Source organism: Gymnogyps californianus, chromosome 1, assembly GCF_018139145.2.
Source record: "Gymnogyps californianus isolate 813 chromosome 1, ASM1813914v2, whole genome shotgun sequence".
Lineage (NCBI taxonomy): Eukaryota > Metazoa > Chordata > Aves > Accipitriformes > Cathartidae > Gymnogyps > Gymnogyps californianus.
In genome coordinates this window covers 29,457,268-29,481,394 of record NC_059471.1, presented here as the reverse complement: position 1 = coordinate 29,481,394, position 24,127 = coordinate 29,457,268, and the positions used below count along the sequence as shown (strand labels likewise).

Sequence of the window (24,127 nt, the reverse complement as noted above, 5' to 3'; positions counted from 1 at the left end):
CATTGGGCCCTGCACCAACACTATCCTGAGTTCAGTTTATCTCAAACTACAAAACCTTTCTCTGGCTCATCCGGTTACATTGAGAGAACCCCAAAACCAAACAGTACTCAGGAGCAGGCCATTGCATTATGTACATATTACTATCAGAAACATTTTCAAACTGTAAGACGACGTGCAAAGCCATCAGCATCGAGTCAAATGTCCTCACTTTCTTTCCCACAGTTTAATTCCAGTGAAATTTAACATCCATGTTACTGGAGAAGTTATAGATTCAAACCAGGCCTCATTCTCCACAGACATTAGTAACTTGGTCTTCTCACCTCCAGTTACCTTTTTTTTTTTAACTGGTATTGTATTACCATAGCAACCGCATACCTAGCGGAAAATAAGATGAGCCTAGAAATGTACATCTTGCATTTCATTTCTCTTTCCCCACGCATATTTCAATATGAAGGCATGCACATCTTTTCCTCTTTGTCCTTCATATTGGTTGTCAAGAAAAAGATAGACTGAACAATTTAAAGGGAGGTTATTTACCAGCAATGGTCTTCAACATGTTGCCTATATAGAATCACATACAAGCGTCCTCCCAGCTTAGCACTAAAAAACACTAGTTTGTAGGAGCACACACAAACTCTACCATTCCCAAATGCCATAATGCTACAATAAGATAGCAGTGTGTGCCTTATGCCCCTCTTCCCTGCCTTTAAATCCACTGAAACGTTCAAGAACCAAGAGGAGTTGGAGGACAACCTTTTACTGAAGAGATCTTAAAGAATCCTGTTATTGGTGAGCAGGTCTTTTGTTTATTCTGAGTTCTTGTTTCTACATACATTTATGCAATCATAAGCAGCAGCACAGTCTGAAATCCTCAAAAAAATCAGAGGATCCTAGAGACTCTAGGTTGAGTAAAAGCTAGATAAGTGTTAGAGAACTCTGCAGTGGCATGGTAGTTGGTGAAAGAGAGCAATGCTCTTCTGGCAATGACTGCACATACAGGCTCATACATTACAATGGGCAGCACTAGCCCTGCTTAAGCTTTAGTACCCAGGTAATTACAGGCAGCTCCACCTTGGGAAATCTCATAAAAGGTTGTTACACAATTAGGTACTCAATAAAAAGATCCGTACAGAGACAATCAACTTCTCTGTCATTTTGTATCTAAAAAAATCTTAAAAAAAAAAAAAATCTATCTGCAAATAACCTTCCTTGCAGGCTTTTCTGGTACCCATAAAAAGACAAGACACATCTAACATTCCAAGCAAATGCAGCATTTCATCCTTAGAGGACTGAAGGACTAAGGATGGGCAACGACATTCAAGCCCAGCTGAGAAAACAAGCCCTTGACAGACTGAGAAACACTACTTAGAGTTAACAACAGTGTTATGTTTTCCTATCTTTTTCCATCCAATCGTATGCAGTTATAACACAGAGACAGAAAGCCACAAATTGTTCTTCCATAGGAAATAAGATTACAGAGAGACACCAGGTCAACTGACACACCATGTCAACGACATGATATACTTGGCCATTCTAATGCTAGCATTAACCATGAGCAAGTGCACACAGAGCCAATAGTTACACAGAATTCACATGTCAAGAGCTCTGTGGCTCAGTGCCAAATGCTGTGATCCTGGCAACTGCTGCTAACAGGAATAAAATGGATGAGGAAGGACAGGAACGTACATCCAATGAGATCTGCCACATGTTTCTTGCAGAATTTGTTTAGAAATCAAGATTTTTAGCTGGAGGAACTACGATTAAAAATATCATGGAGCATTTACAGTTCCTGATTACTCTTGAAAGTAAGCAGGACCTTGCCACTTGTTACAGTTATTACAGCACGGATGCAAGATGATCAACCCTGGGAAGGATCAATGTGACAATGCCAAACAGTTCTGGGATGAGAAGTCCAGAAAATCACTGATTCCTCCTGTAAGAGTCTTTTATAACTTCAAGATCAGAAGAATGGCAACATACAGAAGCCAAGCAGCATTGCTCATGCTTTTTGTTCGCATAATCATTCATCAGAATGTATCAATAGGTCAATAACCCAGTTTCAGTCTTGCAACAGGAGTTTAATGCTTCCTCTTGAAACAGAGGGTGTATAGAAGGAAGACAAGGGAACACAGCTCAGCAGCTGCAAAACTGGAGAAGTATGACATTTTATTTCATAATATAAAGAGGAATAAGAGAAATCCCCTCAAGCAATTAAACACTTGTTAAAGGAAAGGTCAGGAAAGGGCTGAGACCAATTTGAGGGATCAGGCCAGAAGTGAAAGCCACTCCAAGAGGAATCCATAGCATGAGACCAATAATTAATGATGGTATTCCAACAGTATGAGCCCATCCCTTCCTCAAGTTATGACTGGGACAAGTGAATCCAGGGAAGAATCTGGTCAACATGCCATGCTGAATGTAGAACTGACGCTGGCACTCCAGTACATCAGCACTGGTGCATTAGAAGTCAGTGCCAGAAGGGATAGGACTGAAAATCCTACTAACTTGTGCTGGTGGAGATGATAATTGCATAGACTGCATCATTTCTGTCTTCAGTCTGAGGAACTCCATCCATCAGAGATAAAGTAGTGCTGAATGGGTAAGGCTCTTTATCTGCAAAACCCATATTAAATTCCACAAAGGAACAGGACATCTGAAGAATTCAGCAAGAGCTCTGAAACAGGGTTTAAGCTTGACTGCTTCACACTAGGGCAAATGACAGTGTTCCCATAGTGATAAAGCTGATTGCATTGGTAAGAATGCAAATGTTCATCTGAATGACAAAGCTTTGAGAAAACTTGCCCCCAGGTTCCATGCTGGCTTCACAGGCTTTCCAAAAACAATGTTCTGTCGGTTCTCTTGTACTTAAGTTTTAAAAGAACTAAAAATATACTGCTTTAGTCCATGATAAGAACTTTACACAGGAAGTAAAAACAGTTGTCATAGCCAGTGGGATACGATCACTTCCAACACCAACTCTGAAAAGCCTCTCCAAAGTCAAACCCAAAGAACAGAAGAGACATTTGAAAGCGACTGGAAAGCTTTGTTATTGAACAGAAGAGCAACAACGGACTTCCGTATCTCCAGGGTGGTGTTACTGTATTAATTCTGCTTCATTTCTGCACGTCCAACTTGAGAGGTAACTGTAAAGGACGCTCAAGCTACACTAAGAAAAATTCTGATCAATAGGACACACGTTGACAAAAGCAAAAGATCATCCCTGAAAGACAGAAGCACCCTTGGATGCTTTGTTCCCCTGCTCTTTGATAGTGTTAAAGATGTTCCTACCGGTACAGCTATAGCAAAAGAGAAAAAAAAAAATAATCACATCCACTGCTGGGTATGAAATATATACCCTGTAAATACATATGGAAGAGCACTTAAAGAAACTTGCATTTTGTCTTGCAGGAAGTAAGAGCAGTCATCACTTTCAGTTCCTCCAGAAGGCAATGCCTTTAAATTTGCTCATTTACCAAGAAATCATTAGTTCACTATCACTAGTAGAGCAGATTCTGCATCTCTAGAATGTAGTTTAACAACCACCAAATCACATAAGTGTCAAATTTGGCCCAATGTCACGATCATGACAAACTCTGGGTGTAGCGCACACTTATCAGTCAGCACCACTGATGAGCCAAGTCTAAATTTAGTAGATTGAAGCAGCCACCAGAAAACCCATTTTCTCAACATAAGTTACAACAATTTAAAGATGTGAATGTGTGACCAAATGGTTGCATTACCGTAAGAAAATGTCTTCTTATGAAGACTAAGGCGAAAAAGTTGTACCCACATTCGAAGGAAAAGGAACACAAAAAACTTGCTGGCTATAAAAAATCCTGACTCTTGCTTTAAGAAAAAGAGCTCATGACAGCCAATAGAGCTTTCTTACCTAAATCATTTTGGATAAATGAACAAGATGAAAGGAAATGTAATGTAGAATCACAGAACCGTGTACATTAGAAGGGACACATGAAGGTTATACAGTCCAGAGCCTTCTGATTGCTCAGGGCCTTGTTCAACTCAGTTTTGAGCATCTCCAATACTGGAGATCTCACAACCACTGGACAACCTATGCCAGTGTTCAACCACCCACACAGTTAAAATTCTTCTTGATATCCAATCAGAATTTCCCAAGGTACAATTTGCAGCTGTTGTCTCTCATCTCAGCTCTGTGCACCTCCAAGAACAGCCAGGCTCCCTCCCCCATTAAGTTGTTGCAGGTGGTGGTAAGACACCCCCCACTCCCACAGGCTTCTCTTCTAAAGGCTGAACAAACCCAGTTCTCAACCTCTACCCAGATGTCATTTGCTTCAGCCCCTGAGCATCTTGGTGTCCCTCACTCCAGGATGTCAATGTCAGATTTTACAAGTTAGTCAACTGACAGCAGAGAAGTTGCTTCTCCTCAAGAAAGGACTTACACAGCTAAGCGATTACCCAATTAGCTCTTAAAAAATACAAAACAGTATTCTGCTGCTAACAGCACTAAATGTTGTAGAAGGCTCTAAAAGTGTCACACTACCCTCTGTTTAATTAATGCTTGCTCACTGACAATCACTGTAAATATGAGACTGCTACTCTACTCAGTGTTTTGGACCATACCCAATCAATCGCTGGATTAAGCTGAAAATGCCTTATTGGGTAAAAAAATATTATGAAAGTGAGGTTTTATACAGACAACCTACTTGGTATCATGGATCCAGGCATCCCCTTTCAGTTACTGGCTATGGCTATTTGTCAGTAGTCCACATACACTTATGAGGTCATTCAACTTTCTTCCTCTAAGTCAGATACATTACAAAAACACTCAAATACCACTTTCCATACAAACAATTCCTGTAAGTGCTGTAAGAATGCAATACAATAATAGAGTACTAGGAGAAATGCAAGTAACTAACAAACAGCGATGTATGACAAGTTAATCTGTATAGTCAAATGTGGTGTACCACATGGAAAAGTCTGAATCCTCTCCTTAAGCTTTAGGATAGACCTTTGGATAGTAACCTTTTCCCTGAAAAGGGAATGAGCTTAGGGATTTTGTTGTTGTTTGGGTTTTTTACTGCATGGAAAGGGCACTGAGCTCATCAGACCAACCCTATCCCCAGTGACCTCCTCCATCTTTTTAAGGAAAGAATTCAAAACGGCCAGTAAGTTAAAATAGTTCAGTGCCTCAGCATTTGCTATAGCTCTGAGTTTGCCAGATGTCTGAGCAGGTACTCCAGTCTATTAAGATCTGGTGTTCTAAACTGCTCTACAGATTTAATTTGAAATACATTTCTTCAGCTCTTATCTTGGATTATAAGGACACTACTGATTTGGTTATAATCACTTTAAGAGCCCAGTGTGAAAGAAGTACGTATTTCACATACTCCCTAGTAGCCACATCCTTTGGGAAACAGCTACGCTAATTTCGGTCTATACGTAAAGAACTTATATCTAGACCAGTTAAAGACATACATGCTTTACAGAAATCAATTTCTTCTGCTAACATATTTGAAAAGCCATGAACTCCCTGAATAGAAATAGCAAACTGAGTCTACTGAACAGACCAACAGTTGTACTACATGCTTCTGTCACATGTGATAAGGAAAAAGAGCTATTCAGATTTTTGTAGTACTATGGCATAAAATTACCTCAAATTAAAAGGAAAAAACATGCAAGTTTAAGCTATTAACGAGCATACTTTTGACAAGTCATTTATGCTCCTACTGTAAACAGTGTTCTAACACAACGTTTAGTACACGTCATTGTAAACAGAGGTCAGATCTTACCTCTTCCTGTATCCCACTGGTAGTAGTTAATTTACTTCCATCAGTAACTGTTATAATTATTGCTGGCTCCAGAAAAAAGGGGTTTCGTCCCTAAGGGAAAAAAGCAGTTTCATTTAAAATGCTGTAACAAATTCGTAAGCTTCTGTTCAGTCATTAAATGGCCATTGATACGCCCCGACAAAACAATGAGGCCTGAGGTATTTATTCTCATGTACTATATAGTACAGTGCTACGGGTTTCTGAGTCTTTTGCAGTTAGGCCATGTAAAGCTAGAGGCTTAATATATCTGTATTCAATAAATGCACACAAAAACATGGCAAAAATGGTTAACATCGGACTTCAAGAACAATGTGTACTGTAGTATTCTGACAAACTAGCAGTTGTTTAGAGGAGCAATTCTCTTCAAACCAGAGATACTCCCAATTCCCCCTATTCCAGGGTTGATTTTATGCATGATTTAATTACTGTGTGACCAACTAAAGCATATGCATAGTACCTTGTGATCATGATCCCCGGGTTAAGAACTAATACTCTATGTATTAAGGAAAACTCTGACATGAATAGTACCAGCTACATTTTGACCAAAGTGGTTCAACCATGCACACAAGACTTACGTCAGAAACAAATACTTGAAAAATAGATAAACTTTCTATATGAATCATTTAAGATAGAAACATATACAAGGCAAGACATTCTGTGATCCCACAAAGACATTCAACTAGTCTAGCTGTAACAAAAAAACTTGGTTTGCTATTGGCACTTTCTTTTCCTACTGCCAGTATGTCCCTCCTACAGCCTTCTGTCCCTCCTGAAAAAGAGAATCCCAAAGTAATCCATGCACATGTCAACTCCAAGTTCAGGTAGCACATTCCACTCTAGCTAGGGTTAGAGACAGACTGGATAAAAAGCACCACAAGCTTTTGTTTAGTGGGTCCTACTCTCCTTTTATTGCCAAGCTTAAGGCCTTGTTTTTCTTCTTCAGAAAACAATAAAGAAAAATACAACTAGACCCACAGACTAGTTCCGCTTATAAAGACAAACTATCTCATGAATGCTTACAATTTACTCTAAAAATATGGAGAGAGAACTAACAGGTTTTAAGAAAAAGACCTTTAAATCCATTTTTTTAGAACCCATTTAATATAAAGGATCATCTACTGATTGTGTGCTTAGAACAGAAATATCACCTAAAAATTTGAAATATATTTGGTGAGGGGTGTCCAGTTTGAAGTGGCAACACCACATTTACAGTGATCAATTTACTATACGCCAACAGAAAAATTAAAAAGTTATTGGCTCAATATTTTCTCAAACCTTAGTGAAAATCCTAAAATTGTCTTTTAAAATAGCATACCATTACTACAGACAAAAAATATGCAAAAATAAAGTTAAACAGTGACGATCAATCTCTCCCACAAAAGCTAAGCTAGTTCATAATCCAATTTAAACAATTACTCAAAAGAATTTAAGGATTCTCAAAATACACTCAATTTTAATTAAAATAATTTCCTAAGAATATTTAGCCTTAATTAATTCTGAAGAACAGTTATGGTATGTTATTCTGCCAACTAATAGTTCACCACAACTGCAGAACATCAGCTGGAAGATAATTACATTGCACTGAAATAATATTGAAAGCAGGATTTCTAACTAGAGGAAAAGGATATTGTTCTCATGAATAGTGAACATAAAAATACTTAAATCCTATTGCTAATAAATTATTGTAAAAATAAATGGACAACTGATAAAAATAACAAGATTTTAGATTTAGAATGTCATAAGCAATGCTCTTTAGGTCAATATTCAGGTCCAATTTGACATATAAGTATTAAAAATTTAGTCTCTGACAACCCCTATTATCCAGATATCCTCATTATCTTAAACATATTGTGTACCTCAACTATAATCCTTCTCAGGAAAAATGTCTGAGGGAGAAACAACTTCATCTTCAGTCTACCTTTTATAATTTCACAAGCATTTTACCTGCACAACAGATGATCACCGACATACTAAGTCAAGAATCAATTCATATAGCAACATATTTACAAAAGCAAGAATCTCTTTTTACCAGAACAAGAACAATGTTCATTTGTAGCCAGAGTAACAACTGATTTGAGAATCTCTGACCCCAAAGACAAAGTAACTCACATTTCCACATGTATCATCTACAGGATAACTGTGGAAACACTAGCAGTGCACTGTTGCAGAATACTTCACACCTGTTTAAGTAATAAGGGAAAGTTTCCCCTTGAAATGTCTTTTTCCCTAGCTAAATGTGAAAATACAGTAATCTTGAGTTCATCAACTCATCAATACAGCTACAAATATTATCCTTTCTAGAAAGAATTTATGCAATCAAGTCACAGAGAACACAATTCACCACTGAATTATTTAAAGGCAAGTGAACAGAGCTGAGTTCACTTAGCTGCACTTAGGTTCACAGCTCCATGCAATTTAGAAACACGATGAGTATCTATGTTCCACCTAAAGGAGTAGAAACAGAATATATCAAGGAAGAATTTCAGATAAAATGCCTTTTATTGAGGTTTATTATTTTTGACTAAAAATTTCCATGTCATTAATTCTTAGAGACCACCACTGACTCTTCTGACCCCACTCCTCACCTTAGCTATATGAAGGCATACAAAACCAGTATTAAGTCAGGTATTCCTAAAAAAACCCTCTTATTTATATAAGCTCTCAAAACTCAGAGATGTTTTAGTAAATTTGGCAAAATGAAATTCCAGAAGCCTTACACTTACCATTTTTTTTAACTACTGTTTTAGAACTTTATTTCCACCTAATGAATCTAATTCTATGATAATCAAATTATTTTCTATTGCTCTTCCTTTAGAAATATACTATTAAAATAAAACACTACGAATTTACACATCTTAGAAATAGCATATTCTTCAAAATACGTAGCAATACCATTGACTGTGAATGCATAGGAAATCAGTTCAGCACAGCTCAATCATTTTAGTTATGCAGTGAAACAGTGAGTGACAGAGCATATATTCCCAGCTCTTTGGCAGCTTACAGATATGCTGAAAGGCACTGGAAAACAGCTCAGCATACCAAGGTGTAAATAATAAGCCTGTTTACAACTTAGTCCAACAACTAACTAATCACCATGAGGTTTTGTTCATTTCAAAAGCAAAATTAATCCAGCAGCTACTTTTAGTATCGTCTTACATTCCCACACAGGAAAGTGAAAGATAGAAAGTGTGAAACCCTGAGTTCTTAAAGTAAGTAGGGTAAAGATCAACTCGCCCTCAGTACCAATACTTTGGGAAACATTAGGGCATCGCCCACAATTTCAGCTAGCATTATATAGGTCTATTCTAACAAGCATACAAGCAAAGATACTTCTGTTCTTGTTATCTGTTTTCAGACAGGTTATAACCAGTGATAGTGGATAAACATTTTAGAGTCTAGAAACTCAACTGCTATATTTAAACTGTGGCAGTTTGAGTCCCAGTTTACTACTCAGGCTACAGTAAATTGAAAAGTACTTTCGAGTTTTATTTTGAACTCTTATTTTTAAATAGATTTGCTTATAAACAAGTATTTTGGAAAAACGAAATATTACTTATTTTTCCAGCTGAAAATTCAGTGGCAACTAGCTCCCACAGGGACTTCAGCTAATTGCCTCATGTAGGCAAATTGGCTCATTTGGTATCCTTTTCAGTCTAAATAGCTGCTAGAGTAATCTGACTGCAAATTCTTTTCAATAATAAGCTTTTCCCTCTGAAGGTTCCTAGCAGTGGTGAAAAAAGTACTAAGGAAGAAGCACCTAAGGTTTTAATGGCTGATCATCCTGTTCATCCACCAAGTATTGTAATGTGGTACAAGAGGGTTTTTTCATTCACCTACAATCTGCATTTTCAAGGACAGATATGCACCAAGATGACAAAAAACCCCACACACCTCTTTTTGGAAGAAGGTTATTTAAAAATCAGCATCAATACCAGGGCAATCGTGCAAGCTTGCTAGGCTAAAAAGGAACAAGCAAGAGATTCAAAGCCTTAAAACTAACTTATCTGTTACACAACACACATTCTTTTGAACAATTTGACAGCTTCACGACTATTTGTTCCAAATCACAAAGCAACTCTGTTACATTGGTTGCCATTTCTTCAGTCTCCAGCTGAAGTAGTTCTGTGCTCAGATAATACAAAACAAATACAGAGCTGTGAGCACCACTGAGCTCCACACCGCTCACACAGGGTCACAGTAAGAGGCACGGCCAGCCCACCCCAGCTTGCGCGATGCTCTCAGAGGGAGCCTCAGATAGAGCCAGAAGTGTATCAAATTACCAAGATATATTATTGTCTGGTTAAAACTCTCAAAACTAAGAATTCACTTTCGTAGGCAAGTAAGCTTAGCAACGAGTTTCAGCATGACTGATTAATACATTCATGGATTATTTTTTTTTCTCTTCAAAGTGTACAGGTAAAGCAATTCAAGAGCTATTGTGACCTTCAGATGTGCAAGTACATATTATACATGCAGTAAGAGAAAATTGATTTAAGACTACTGTTATCTCAATGCACACATTTAAATATTAATTTCAGAGTCAAAGTGTTGAAAAACTTAAGAAATAGCTGAGGCAGAAACATGACCAAAAAAACGCCAAGTCAGAGACTAAAAATGACATGTTCAACAAGCAACTACTATAAAAAGAAATAAGTATTTAGTAGTACAAAAGCTTCATGCCCAAGAAAGGCTAGAAGTTGAAAATAAATGCAAACTGAAATAAAGTGCATATTTTTAACAGAACACATTACTAATCACTGGAAAAACACTCATTTTCAGATCACGATCAAATGTCTAAAAGTTATGCTTTCATTTCAGTAAATCACAAAATTTAACAAAAGTTGTACTGCACATCCATCATACATTATATTATCTCAGCAGAGCCTTTTTATTTTCAGAAGTATCAGCCCTAACTGCCACTAAATTTAGTCATCTGACCAGGAAATACAAAAGTGCACTATCAGTTTTTTCAATTCAACCAGGTTTTTTAGAATTTAAAAGGTCAAGACTCTCACAAATGCTCATGAGAATCTGTGAGCAACCATTGTTCAAAAACAATAGTTTAAAATCAAATCTAAAAGTCAGAATGACGGCAAAATTATTAGCTTTAAAGCTATTTTTTTTTAAACTGATAACAGCTTAAGAAAACCACCAAAACACTGAGCTTGAATTTCAACAAACTAAAACATCATAGTTTTCACTTACTTTTTGTACATTAGGAACTTCAGTTACGCTTTAGCAAAATCATGAAATGTCTAAAACATTAATTTAACATTTATTAGACACTTTCCCCTTCACTGCTCAAGGCAGAACACTATCAGTCAAGTACACAGAGGTATTTAACAGCTGCTTTATGCTCTGATAGTCAGCTACATAAGAACTGTAGCATCTTGTGCAACTTCCTACTTGTCCCACTCGCATTTTCAGCAACTTTGACTATTTTCTATTACACCTGCAGAACTAATCAATATAGGCATGAAGACCTATATAATCAGTTGTATTTTATGCGTTCACACAGTTGTTTCCCAAGTCACAAACACAGCTGAATACACTGGCATCATAGTAGTATTTTAGTGAATTCATAATTGGCAATATAACTCTTCACAAAAACTACTTTGCCTTTAAGATTTTTTCAAATGTATGTAGACATGCACCATAATCATACTCATACATGTACACACCATAGTACTCAGGAATGAATATGCTTTCTACTTCAGTAGATTAGGAAATTCTTTCCTGCTACTTGATAAGATGCAAAATGGCTTTAAATGGAAGCTTTCCCAGACAAAGCTATGCTGCATATCACCTAATTAATATTTAGCACAAACACACTATGAAACTCTGTGATCTACCAGAATGCAAGGAAGAATACACTGGAGGGGAAAAAGAGCAAGAAGGGCAGTCAGGTTCTACCACATTAGCTTTGATAAACCTGACTTCTCACAGGATATGCCACAAGAGCTCCATGATTCTGTGGCCAGACTGAAAAGCACAGCACCTCTGAACTGCATCATGGTGTTATCCAAGTGACTGAACCTGCATGATAAAAAACAGGTTTGAAACCATATTTAAGTTTGTTATGGCTGTTTTAGAATAGAAACTGACCCCATGAACAGGAACCACTTAAGTATCAGAGAGACTTCTGTGATTTCAGCCTGAGCAAGAGCTGAAGAACATACTAGAATTCTGTATGGGATTAAGATCTGACAAACCAGGCTTCATGCACAAAGAATGTTGCTAACTCGTCTCAGTTTTGCTGTCCGTAAAATTTTTATATGCTCCCTTGATGCCATTGATTATTCAATAGATAATGCAGTTTTGCAGTGGTAGCAATTCTGTCTTACTAGTAGATGATCAGATATTTGTACAGCGGATGTATTTCAAGATCACTTTCAGAAGCCTCAGAAGAAAGTTCAATGAAAGCTACACTAACCAGTTTGAGTTTTACACAAGATTCAAGTGTTTTGAAGTCTGTTATGAAGTTTTCAAATCGTAAAAGAAATTTTAATATAAAACAGAAATCTCCCTTGATGCCTGATTAATGGCAAAGATAGATGCCAGACTGGTCACAGATTGGAATCTTATGAAACGACCTAATGAAACACTATTCCAGGAATTGCACTACCACCAAGGAAAAATGCCCAATGTTTTTCTGAAAGGGCTGCAGGACAGTGGGAAGATTCTTACTATTAACTCTAGTTAATAGTCCACAAACACATGCAGTACAGACACACATTGTCCATCATAACACTGAAAACTTTTAGCTCTCCCTGCAGTATCCAAGATGGGAGGACTTGTGCTCTACCTCCCCTTCATGCTAGGCAGCTGGGAATACCACCTCACCCGCAAAGACAGGTTTCAGGAAGAACACAGGTAAATTATTCACCTGTTAAAGGTAATTTGAGAGAGCCCCATACTACGCCAAAAAGAAGAGTGCTCTACATTTTAAGGGGACAATGACTGCTATCAGAAATGCAGATGATAGTAGCAGGTTTTAGAAGCTCTAAGTGTAGTCCTCCATAGCCCCAAGAACCATGAAGATCTAGTTCCTCTGTATATGAAACAATATACACACACAGGGTGGGTAAAAACACCAAATCCCTTCAACTGAGAGATGAGGGAAAGAAACAGGTTTGACAAATGCTGAAGGAGTCTTGACTGAGCCCATGACAATAACTATGCACTATGAAAACATCAGCTCTCAACACCACCACTGCCTCTCACAAATTAGGACTCACATGGTTTTTGTTGTAGTTTTACCCCCATAAAAGGACTTTTATAAATTGATGTTTGGCCAAAATAGCATATCAGAGACTACCTCACCTATGTAAACTTTTATTTTTACTTTGTAATTGGAAAACTAGCCAGCAGAGGGGGCACAAGTTAATAAAATCTATCCTTGTATGAGGTGATTGAGTAACAAGGAGATAAACGTGAGGCATGCTCTGTTTGAATACTATCTCCAAATACACAGAAACAGGTAAATACTTCTTTTCTAAAACTGTGTATACCTAAAAAACCCTAAATGATTGTATAAGTACAAATAAGAAGTAATCAGTCACTGAACCCTAATCTCTTGATCTAACTCTGTTTAATCCAACAGTTAGTTCATGGTTTCTGACACCAGGGACAGCACATACTATCATTCCACTTCTCCCTTTTTTGCTGCTGATTGCCCATCTTTCAGAAGGCTCAGCCACAAACATTCAACTGTATTACACACACACACTCTCCCTTTTCTTTTGAAGCTAAAAAATAGTATTATATCTCAAATTATCTTTGGGAGAAGACCTTAAAAACAGAGTTTTAAGAAAGTCTACTAGAATTTATCAAGGTCTGAACTCATGCTTCCATTAACTCACTATCTTTTCCCCCAAGGAAATGGAAAGTGTGATTCAAGCAGTCACGATTTCTGCTGCACTCATTCGCACTCTGAAAGTGAGGGTGTCAATGGCAAGGATTTTGCAGTAAGGATGGCTACCAAAGACCTTTCTTCCATGAGGTGAGGAGATTCCAAAACCTAAATTCAGCTATGTACAGCTGTCCTTCCCTACAGGCTACACCAAGGTTATTATAGGCAAAGTAATTTTTCATGTCCTAGACAATTCTTTAGTTAACTACATTACAAATACCTAAGAGTTACTACAACGCCCAAGACATGCACTAATCATAGTTTCTTACTTGGAATGTCTATGGAGGATTACAAGGTAGTTACATGGTTTTTGCTTCATCCCTTACTGGCACTACAGATTAGCTGTAGATGAAATTATTTTTGCACATCCAGTTAGGACATTGATTTGGTGGTACGACTGAAGCTTTCTGTATTTCAGGTGACTGGAACAAATGAGTTGCACGTTTAAACAAACAAACAAAAAAAAAACCCAAAACCAAAACCACAAACAGTTAGCCAAAGGTTTTCAAAGCAGAACACAAATGCAACAGCAGACTTTTCCTAAAGCCGAGCCAGAAATTAAACTCCTCAGCACACCAGTTACAGAATATAAGAATGAAGGGAGCATTCTTGAAACAACCGCTATCTCTGTAACATAGGCTATATAAGTTCCATTTAAGGAAAGGAAATTTAAGGTATTTAGGAAAATAAATGGGATGAAAAAAGTCATTTGCTCCTCAGTATTTTGCTCCTAAGCATTTTTTTTAAAAATCTTTTTAAAAAATAACCATTTATGGCTTCAATTAACTAATGAAGCTCCAAACATGTGTCATCTTACACTTGTCCTGCCCAGTCTGGAAGCCCTACAGCAAAAATGAAAGATCCAGTCAGATATCACTTCTATAATTAAAAATACTACAGAGACAAAACAGCTACCTGAATTGTGCAAGAAAAGAGACACCAAACCCTTCGTCCAAAAAAAAAAAAAAAACCAAACCCAAACACAGAAATATATTTAAGCATATCAGCTGCTTGCTTTGCCTGAGTTGCAAGTTTGTGTTCTACAGGCAATGATTTCATTGCATATCCATCTTAAAACATGCAACAAAAATATTCTCTGTGCTTAGTATCATTTTTATAGATGCTCGTAACTTTACACATTCCAGGTTTTCAAGTCTGGCACTGAATGTACTGCTTAAAGCCTATTTAATTGCGTAACTTCAGTCATTTTGGAATTCTACTCAAAAAGTTCGTGCTAATAACAAAACCAAAACTAACAGCAAAAAAACCAAAAAAGCAACCCAAAGCAGCCTGAAAAGGAGATTCAGTGCAAGAAATGGTCATTTTGGAATACAAAATCTCCATATTGAATAGCACGCATGTGAAAAGAGAAGGGATGTGTGTCAAGGAAGCATTTTTAGACTATGTTCATACTGAACAATAAAGGAATGATGAATACATGGTAGGATTTACTAAGACATGCAATTTAAAATCTCAAGATACATTGGTGTCTTCATGTGCCTAAATCACAGAGTTCCCAACATTATTAAGTCACAGAGTTTCAAAAATGCCAGTTTAGTATAAAGGTTTGTCCTGTTTCTTTCATCTAAGAACAAATTTAATTGAGTTCTAAATAACATATTATATAAGTGATAACTTCTTCATTAACTTCTAAGTGTTCCAATTTAGATGAGGTCCTTGGTAAGTTTCAAAAACAATTCAGTCCTTGAATCTTTCACAATTATGTGACATTCTCAAAAAAAAAAAAAAACCAAACCACCAAACCCCAAACAAACATAGAATGGACTTCATATATAGTGAATTCCAGCAAGTAACTAAACAGTGAAGAACAGCACTGAAATGAAGAACAAAAAGCCACTAACATTTGAAACATGTAAGCACTCATGTGACAGGTACATGATAATCCCAAAAAGGGAGAACTTTAACTTTTCCTTACATTAATTGAAATATATAAGCAGCAAAGCAACTGTGATCACAACTTGTACCTTATTTTTAAGGTAATGGAAACTGCCACTTAAAAAAAGATGTACCTTCTCAGTTAGTTACAGATTAGTGAATGAATCACTACTAGAATCACCTGAAATTGTATAAATCAACCAACAAATCCTGGTGGTTTCCAAAGTTATTTGACTGAATATATTAAACGCAAGCTGCTAACAATAGGTTATATTTGAGCTTTTATAAACTGAAAAAAAAAAAAAAGCTAAAATAACCATCCATACCAAACAACTTTAGAGTCAGCCCCAAAGAATCTGGGTTTAAAGATGATTTTGGTCATATTTCCTAAAAATATTTCTGGATGTTTTATTCCAAAAATAACTGACCTTGTCAAGCCGTGGATCAAGTCCCTAATTACTGCAGCCTTTCTGCTTCACCTCAATGACTTTACATAGCTGGTCCTGGCTCAGTCAGTGCAATTCACAGTGCTAAGCCAGGCCTCTGTTCTTCATATACTGGAGAAGGGTAATGAATCCCACAGTTGCCAGCACACTGAGTAGGGAAAACACCAAAGGGAAAGAAAAAAAAAACCAAACAAACAAAAAAAAAAAACAAAAAAACCCCCAACAAACCACAACCAAGGGGAAAAGCCAAAGAGAGAGCTGTATACAAAATTCTCCCCACCTTTTTGGGGGTTATCAATCCAAGAGTACTGACAAGCTGACTGAAAGTAGCTTATTGACTCATGAACATAGGGCAATTCTTCTGAATAACTGCCCAAAGACCCCCCATAACTCCCTCCCAGAGTTCATCACTACAGCAGGAGTAACTTACCTGTTTTAAAAGATTCTGAACCACTACAGTTCACAGTCCAGCTTATTAAGGATCTGAATCAATCACTACATGAAGTCACACTCACAACTTGAAGCAAGTTTTGGCACAACTATGAGCACATGAGAGGCCGTAAGTTCAGGAGCAGATCAGGCAGCTAGGCTGGATATGTCTTACATATAGATGCATACAATCAGGTCAGCATTCTGGGATTCAAATCCCTGGGGGGCATGTATTGGTGGAAGAAAGAGATGGCCACTTTTCACTCATATTCTGTATGCGGAGCATCAAAAAAGAATGTCAGTGCCCTAAATTTATTCCAATGACAAATATTCTGGATTTGTTCAATGTAGCTTTTTGGCTCAAGGAGACATTGACAAAATGCAGTGTATTCAGGTAATTTATCCTGAAACATTATTATTGGATGACATCAGATTAACACCCTGCTCTCCACAAGCAGTAGCAGTTATATGTAGATAGAAAAAACCCTATGAATGAAAGGAAGTAGGAGTGGCTACACTGAGTAGACACCAAATGTGATTATTTGGGTAAAAGTTTCCTGGTCAAGTCAACAACAAGACTTTATGCATTATTTTCAATACATATGTCCCTGAATCACTGTCAAAACCCCATCCTAGAGACCTCATCTGCACCGCAGTTCCTGCTAGATCAGTCTTCTAAAAGACCTCTGATGTTAAAGCCATGGAACTATGTTAGACATAATCAACACTTATTTATCTGCTATTCCAGTCATCTACCACTGCAGTGCTGCAAGATCCACACTTACCACCCATATTAGAATAACTGGAGTGGGATCAGATTTTGACAACTCCTCTTGTCCTCTCATACAACCAGATCTATCCAGTGTCCCAATCACAGTCATTCAAGGTTCCTGACTAAGGTTAGCATCATATCTTGCAGCCAGCAACTTCTGACCTGTCTATTTTAATTCAGCTGTAGGCACTAACCTAGTTTCTCCACTGGAAAAATTTAGGCTTAAATCTATAGTAGACTGTAGATTTATGTAAGCTAGGGCACATCAATTAACTGAGGCAAAGACATTATCTCTAGAATGAAAACAACAGGTGCTTAGATAACAGATACTTGATTTCTCATTAATGTAAGACTGAAATTGTCTATACAATACATTTTTGAAAAATCTAGTCCATTAGGGGCCAACTTTACGGTACCAGAGTGATTAAATACATCCCTTCCATATTTTGGTTTTTTTAAATATAATATACAGGCAATAATAAAGAACCTGAAATCCTGTTTGCTGTCAATATTCAGAATTATAATAGTAAAAATATGCTGGTACATAGAAAATACTTCATGAACATGTGATATCCTTTGTAGACATCACAGAAATATACCACAGGATCACCAGAAATCTCTTATGGATCACAGGCTAGTCTACTTTAAAAAAAAAAAATCAAAGATCTTTTAACACATATGAAAGATTTATCCTAAATACACATATAACCATTATCTCCTATTGGCAGTATTAATTTTTCTTTAAATCAGACTGGTCTACACTTTGGACAATTAGAATTAGCACCATAATCATGCAATGCAAACTGGACATTTGGTAAGAGTTCTGTATTAGCTACATACTAACACTCACAAATTATATGAAACTCCAATCTGTTGCATAAACAACAGGTGAAAACAACTTGGAAAAAGGGCCAGACAATATGATGCTAAAAATCAACTTGAAGTGGAAACATTAATAAGTTCTTTAAGTGGGAGATGCAGATATGGGAATATTCTATGAACTAAAAGACTCACTACGTTGTTAAAGGTACAGAATGTACTACAAGAAAAAAGCAATAGCAAGCAAGACTCTCAAACAACACAGTGAAAGTTTCAACTGAGCCTCAGCTGAATTAAAATTCAGACACATACACAAATAACAGTTCTTCCCTTCAAGCTTCAGAGATATGGACTGTCTACAACAGAAATCCAAGACTGAATGTAACTATTCAGTAAGAAGAGTGAAAACAAGCTTAAAGAGAATAAACATAACAACGGAGACACTGGGAAAAAAAATAAATACTTGTGCTTCACAAGATAACCAAACTGCTGGCTCTTTATCTACATGTATTTGCTTTGCCTCCCTGACAATTGGCTGTGATGAAGTGCAAATACATTTCAAAAAGACAGAAATACTTAACTATGGGACACGTACCTTTAAGCACCCAAATAAGAAAGCTAGTACATCCAAGGAATCTATAATGACCTGAGGCAAATAAACTGTTCCAGATAGCAAGTCAAGCCAAGAGATAAGATTTTGGTACTCCTAACCGTCCTCAGACTTTCTCTGATGACTTTTTATTGAATCCAAGAATATCAGCCAGAGACGGACATGTATATCATCTGCTTAAGCTCTGGCAGCATGAATGCGCTCACCTGACCCTTAAAAATCAAAGCCACAACGAACACATTATGGCACTGCCCCTTCCAAACCAAATTTATTGAAATACTGAGCACTTGAAGATTCAAAGTGGTCAAAGCATATTTGATATTCAGAACACAAGGAAGTATCTCACTTCTTTCTGCTAGTGAAACAGATTGATGAGATCATTTTCATCGGAAAAAATGAAGTACTTTGTGTAAGCTTGTTTTAATTTTTAAATTCTTCTTTAAAAATATACTGGATTAGAACTAGGCAAGTGATTTTAAGAACACTTAAGTCTGATGTGATTATTATTATTGAGACTTTCAGTGAACTTTGTTGCTCTGGGAAGGCTGAAAGGCATGCAGTTCCACCTCGCAACATGAAAAAACACTTGCAACAATGCCTGCCGTAGCTATCATTAAAGAATACTATAAAACAAAACTAACAAAAAATTACAAACATTTCAAAAGCGGGCAAGATGGCACATTTACAGCCTAAAAAATATAAATTGGAAGCAATATGCTTAATTTCATCATTTAGGAGGTGAGAAAATTTGACTTGCAGCAGCACTTCACATATAGATCTTTGACATTAACAGGCACATAGGTTTATGTTAGAACCATTTCTATTCCACGGAAAACAGGAGACTATAAGAAATACTTTCTATATGTATTTCTGCCATTACCATGCTTAAGCTTGCTATGTTGTTTTCTACCGTCTGAAATTCTCCCATTTGTATTTGCTGGGGAAGAGGGGGGCCAGAAAGAGAATGGGAGAGCTGCTCTAGAAGTGCAAACCTCTGCCTCTACCAACACGAGAAGCAAACTGCCTGTGCAACCGTGCCAGCATGACAAAGCAGGAAATGCTAACCTAAACTTTGGTTCCAAATTTGGATGCACACTCAACACAGGCCATTCCAGTGCAGTGTTTATGACCCCACAATGCCAAGACAAAAGTCATGCTCGAAGGATTTTGACTTTTGAAAGCAAGGAAATCCAGTAACAATCCTCAAAAACCAATTGGAAAATAAAACTACTCAACAATTTAAAGAAAACAGAACGTATCACTGGAAAAGCATAATGTATGCAAAGTTAGGGGACAATATTTCACATGTGTGATTGTTGGGGTTTTTTTAAGCTCAGCAGATCTTAGACACAGATAAGCACATAAGCAAGGAGTCAGTCTACAACGTGTAACTTAAAAACAAGGCTGTTGTGTGCCTACAAGCACAATCAGACTGGATCTCCTAGGTATGCTATTTACATGTATTTGGAATACTATAGTATTTAAGCCATTATGGCAAAACATGGTGATCTCTACAGATCAACAACAAGTTTTACTGTGTGAACACATCAGCAATACTGCTACTGTAGCTACAAATGGGTCTAACCATATATTCAGAGAGAACTTTAAAGCAGCAGTTAACCTAAGATTGTATTGTTTGATGGTCATACATGGTATGAATAAAATCCTTCGGAAAAAAAACTGCCGTGTTTAAAAACAATGCCATTACATGCAGAACACCTTCCAACTTCCAGGGCAGAAATAAGTCTTTGCAGCCGTTAGCGTATTTTTTAGTTCCCAAAATATTCTTAATCAGTTGAATTCCATTTGGATTTTAGTTTGTATCAGAAGTTTCTTAGTTATGCTTTTGTACGTATGTGAAATGCACTGCAGAAAAAAAGGCTTTCACCAAGACTGCACACAGCCTGGTAAGTCATCAAAACAGTGTTTCTTGTATTAGTCTAAAACCAGAGAGCACCTTATTCATCATTGTGAATGAAAAATACCTATCCCAAGTCCACTTGGATTACAGAAGCATTGTAGTTGATTTTTCCATTTCAAAACAACTAAGTTAGCATGTGCTTTTGTTACATCAAATTTGTTTAAAAGTCAAACTCATCTCTAAGCCGGTTTAACCATATCAATAATAATTACAATGCTGAAGAATATGTGCAAGATACTGTAGTGAGATAAAAAGCTCATAAAAAGCTTATGTTATTGAAAAGCACTGTTTCTAGCTGCAATATTAAAATGAAATTTCACCCTGAAAAAATTTCGAAAAATACCTTGATATAGCAACTCAACCACTTTGAAATCCGCTCAGATAAGTACATTTTAGCCTCTCAAACCTCATTCTATGCAATACTGCTGAAAAAAAATAGTAATAGACCTTCATTACGCAAATAACAATAGGCAAGGCGAAACACGTGGGGTATCAGAGAATCAGAGCTTTAGCAATTTCAAACATCCATCAGATTCAAGTTTTGGTAGTGCTGTGTTGGTCCTTTGCATGTGAGTATCAAAACACCACTGATAGGTATTTTACCTACCTTAGATTCAGAGCCCAGTCTTAGAAACTTCACTACAAGCTGCAAATAACTGAAGTACATAGATGGTTCAATTCAACTATTTGTTTACATTTTTACTGTGTTATAATAATAGCTACATTTTTCATGTTTTGTTTCCACAGAAAGAGAAACACATCTATTAGTATTTAACTCTTCTATCAACTATAACAAGCTGCACATCTGCCTCACTCAAAACCATTCAGTTAAATTGTGACTACACATGTACTGCTGAACAAGCCATAGCTATAAGATTTAGGAGTGTATTCCAAGAGGACAGAAAATCTGCTAGTAAAAGGCTTGGTATTCCAGACTACCTGAAACAATGGAGAAGTTGAACTGGGGAAAATATGACAAAGAGAAGTCAATTAGCTAAGTGCAAACTGGGCTAATGAAGTACAATGTTTTGTGTGATATGACAGTAAGCCCTTACTGAACTTAATGTGTTTAAATTGCTTTCTTCCTGAAGACATCCAAATCCTGTATTTTTTTCCTAAGCTTTCTATAAAAAGGCAGAAGGTGAAGTGTGAATTTTTAAAGCTGACACCCTATTTGAAGGTTCCTTCTTCTGCTATCATAATCAGCACAAAGCATACTACGGGGGGGGGGGGGGGAGAAAACTATAACTATTATTGGACTCAAGCAATATAATACAGAATTTATCAATCTGAAAGTGCTGTAAAAATTAAAGGAATAGTCACCCTAAAACACGTGTACTTTACAAAATCTTTTGTTGTTGACAAAAATGTGGATCTAACAACCCTAGGTAAGACAAAGGGTTTATAAAGCCATACCATAGCATTAATATCAGAAACAGCTTATGAAAAAATCTTCCAGGTTCTTGACAATCTAAATGCATTGACAGTGTCCCTTTAAGATCTGAATGTAAGATACTGTGATCAGCTAATACAGCTGTACACTTGGTAACTCAATCTTCATGAGCAACTGAGTCAGTACTTATTTACTGAAAAAGTAATATGATAAATACTCGTATTAAAAATCCAAACATTAATGTTGCAAGAAAATATGAAGCAGGAGATTTTCCTCAATTTCAGAATGACCGTTCAGCCATCACTCTTGTTCAGGAAGTCAGCTGATGGAGAACTCTGGTCTACTTTGAAAGAAATCAAGTATAGTGAGTCACACTGCCATTTAAACAAACAGTTCATGCTCAGCAGGGGGACAAGACATCATGCCGTTGGATGACATAACCAGACAATCCCATCAAGCTTGTATCATGTCTTGTCATTTGTACGTATAATAAAAATCTGTTTTACAATTCATACATGTGAAAAAAGTGGATCTTAGCAAATATCTTAGAAGCTTGTCAATACACCAAAAAACAAGCATGATAGTCACAAGATGCTAAGCCAGAGAAATTTCCCAGAGAAAACCTTAATAGAAGTTTGGATTTATTACTTCATGTAATACCACACCTAAGATCATCTACATGTTGCATTTCTGTAAAATTATCTTCTCCTCCCATGCTAAGATAATCACTCTTCAAACATGTGTCTGCTATATTTTAGTTAACTACTATTTTATGGTCTTAATATTTGTAACTGCTTTAAAAAAAGGTGAATCAGCACTTTATGTTCTGAGTGAAAACTAGTTCAAATGCAACTGAGCATTCTGATCACTTTTATTATCCTGAATTTGTAAGTTTCTCATATCATGTACATTTAAATACCCATGTATCTTGAGCGAATTTTAGGTAGTAGACATGAACAATAGGAAGTCGACAGGATAACATGACATAGTGCTCAAAGGCCAATGTGAAGTTGAGGAAAGTTAACTGCCCTGGATCTCATCCTGCGAGTGCTCAAGGACCAATTAAGTGCTCCAGAATTTGATTTGATTTATGAAAAACCGCTACTTTGATTAGCAGAGCCAAAACGGGAACCTGTGACTTCAGCAGCAGATGACCTGGCACTTGCAATATATTCATCTATTTTTGCAGACACTAAAAAGAGTTAGAATTTCTATTTAGTCACCTGACTGCACATGTGAACACCTCTTTAACAGCCAGCTCCACATGTGGAACAGAGCAAAAAACATGCATAAGCAAGGGTGGGTTCAAGCCTAGATAGAGACTTGTAACCAAAACACATCAAAGAAAAAGTCATTGCTCCACAGACAAAAGATCAGCTATTTGCAGTAATGAACACTACTAGTGAGTTAAAACAGTCATGACAACGCAACTGCCCACTTGATTGAGTAGTTGAGCACAGCTGGTTCAGAGCAAGTTATTTGACATGGGTTTAATTAGAATGTTATAATTATCAGTAGCAATGGGAAAGAGCAAGTATTTTGTGTGTGTGCCTACAGTGGTAAGTGTTCAAAAAAGCTTCGTATAGCTCATGTAACTAAACAAAAACATCAGAAAATGGGAAAGATTAGCACACAGATGTATAAGAGGACAGCAGATGGTAATAGACAAAAAAAATAACCATGTGTGGAACTAGCACTTTTTTTTTTTTTAAGTTTCATCGCTAAACTGGCATTTTAAAAATGTTTAGGCTTACTTGATCGCCTAGTGGCAAAGCCATACAATGCAACAAGAGAGAGAGAAATTTCCTTCCCAAACAAACATGGCATGTTATCACACAGACTCTGCTTAGACTGGAAAGGGGAGGGGGAGAAAGGGGACTTATTTTCACAACCACATTCCCATGTTAAATACCAAGAGCAGTAACTAATCCTCAGATAGTAGAGGGAGCATTACATGAGAACAAACAAAAAGGGGAGATTCAAGTTAGTATGTCCCACGTGAAAAATACACGATATACTTTGCCCAATACTAGTATGTCCTTTATACGAAACAAATCCAGGGTTTGATCCAGTGCCAGAAAGAACTGAGTACGCTTCCTAAAGCACATGTTTAATCTAGAGT

The 24,127-nt window shown here is 36.9% G+C and overlaps 1 protein-coding gene across 1 annotated transcript in view; it reads right to left on the bottom strand.

The window, feature by feature from the left end:
- The window catches only part of INTS6 (integrator complex subunit 6), a 46,517-nt gene that overhangs the window by 19,980 nt on the left and 2,410 nt on the right, over window positions 1-24,127 (bottom strand). Inside the window, exon 5 of the mRNA XM_050903916.1 lies at window positions 5,769-5,858. Coding sequence (XP_050759873.1) covers window positions 5,769-5,858 — 90 coding nt within the window. The remainder of the gene's footprint in view (window positions 1-5,768; window positions 5,859-24,127) is intronic.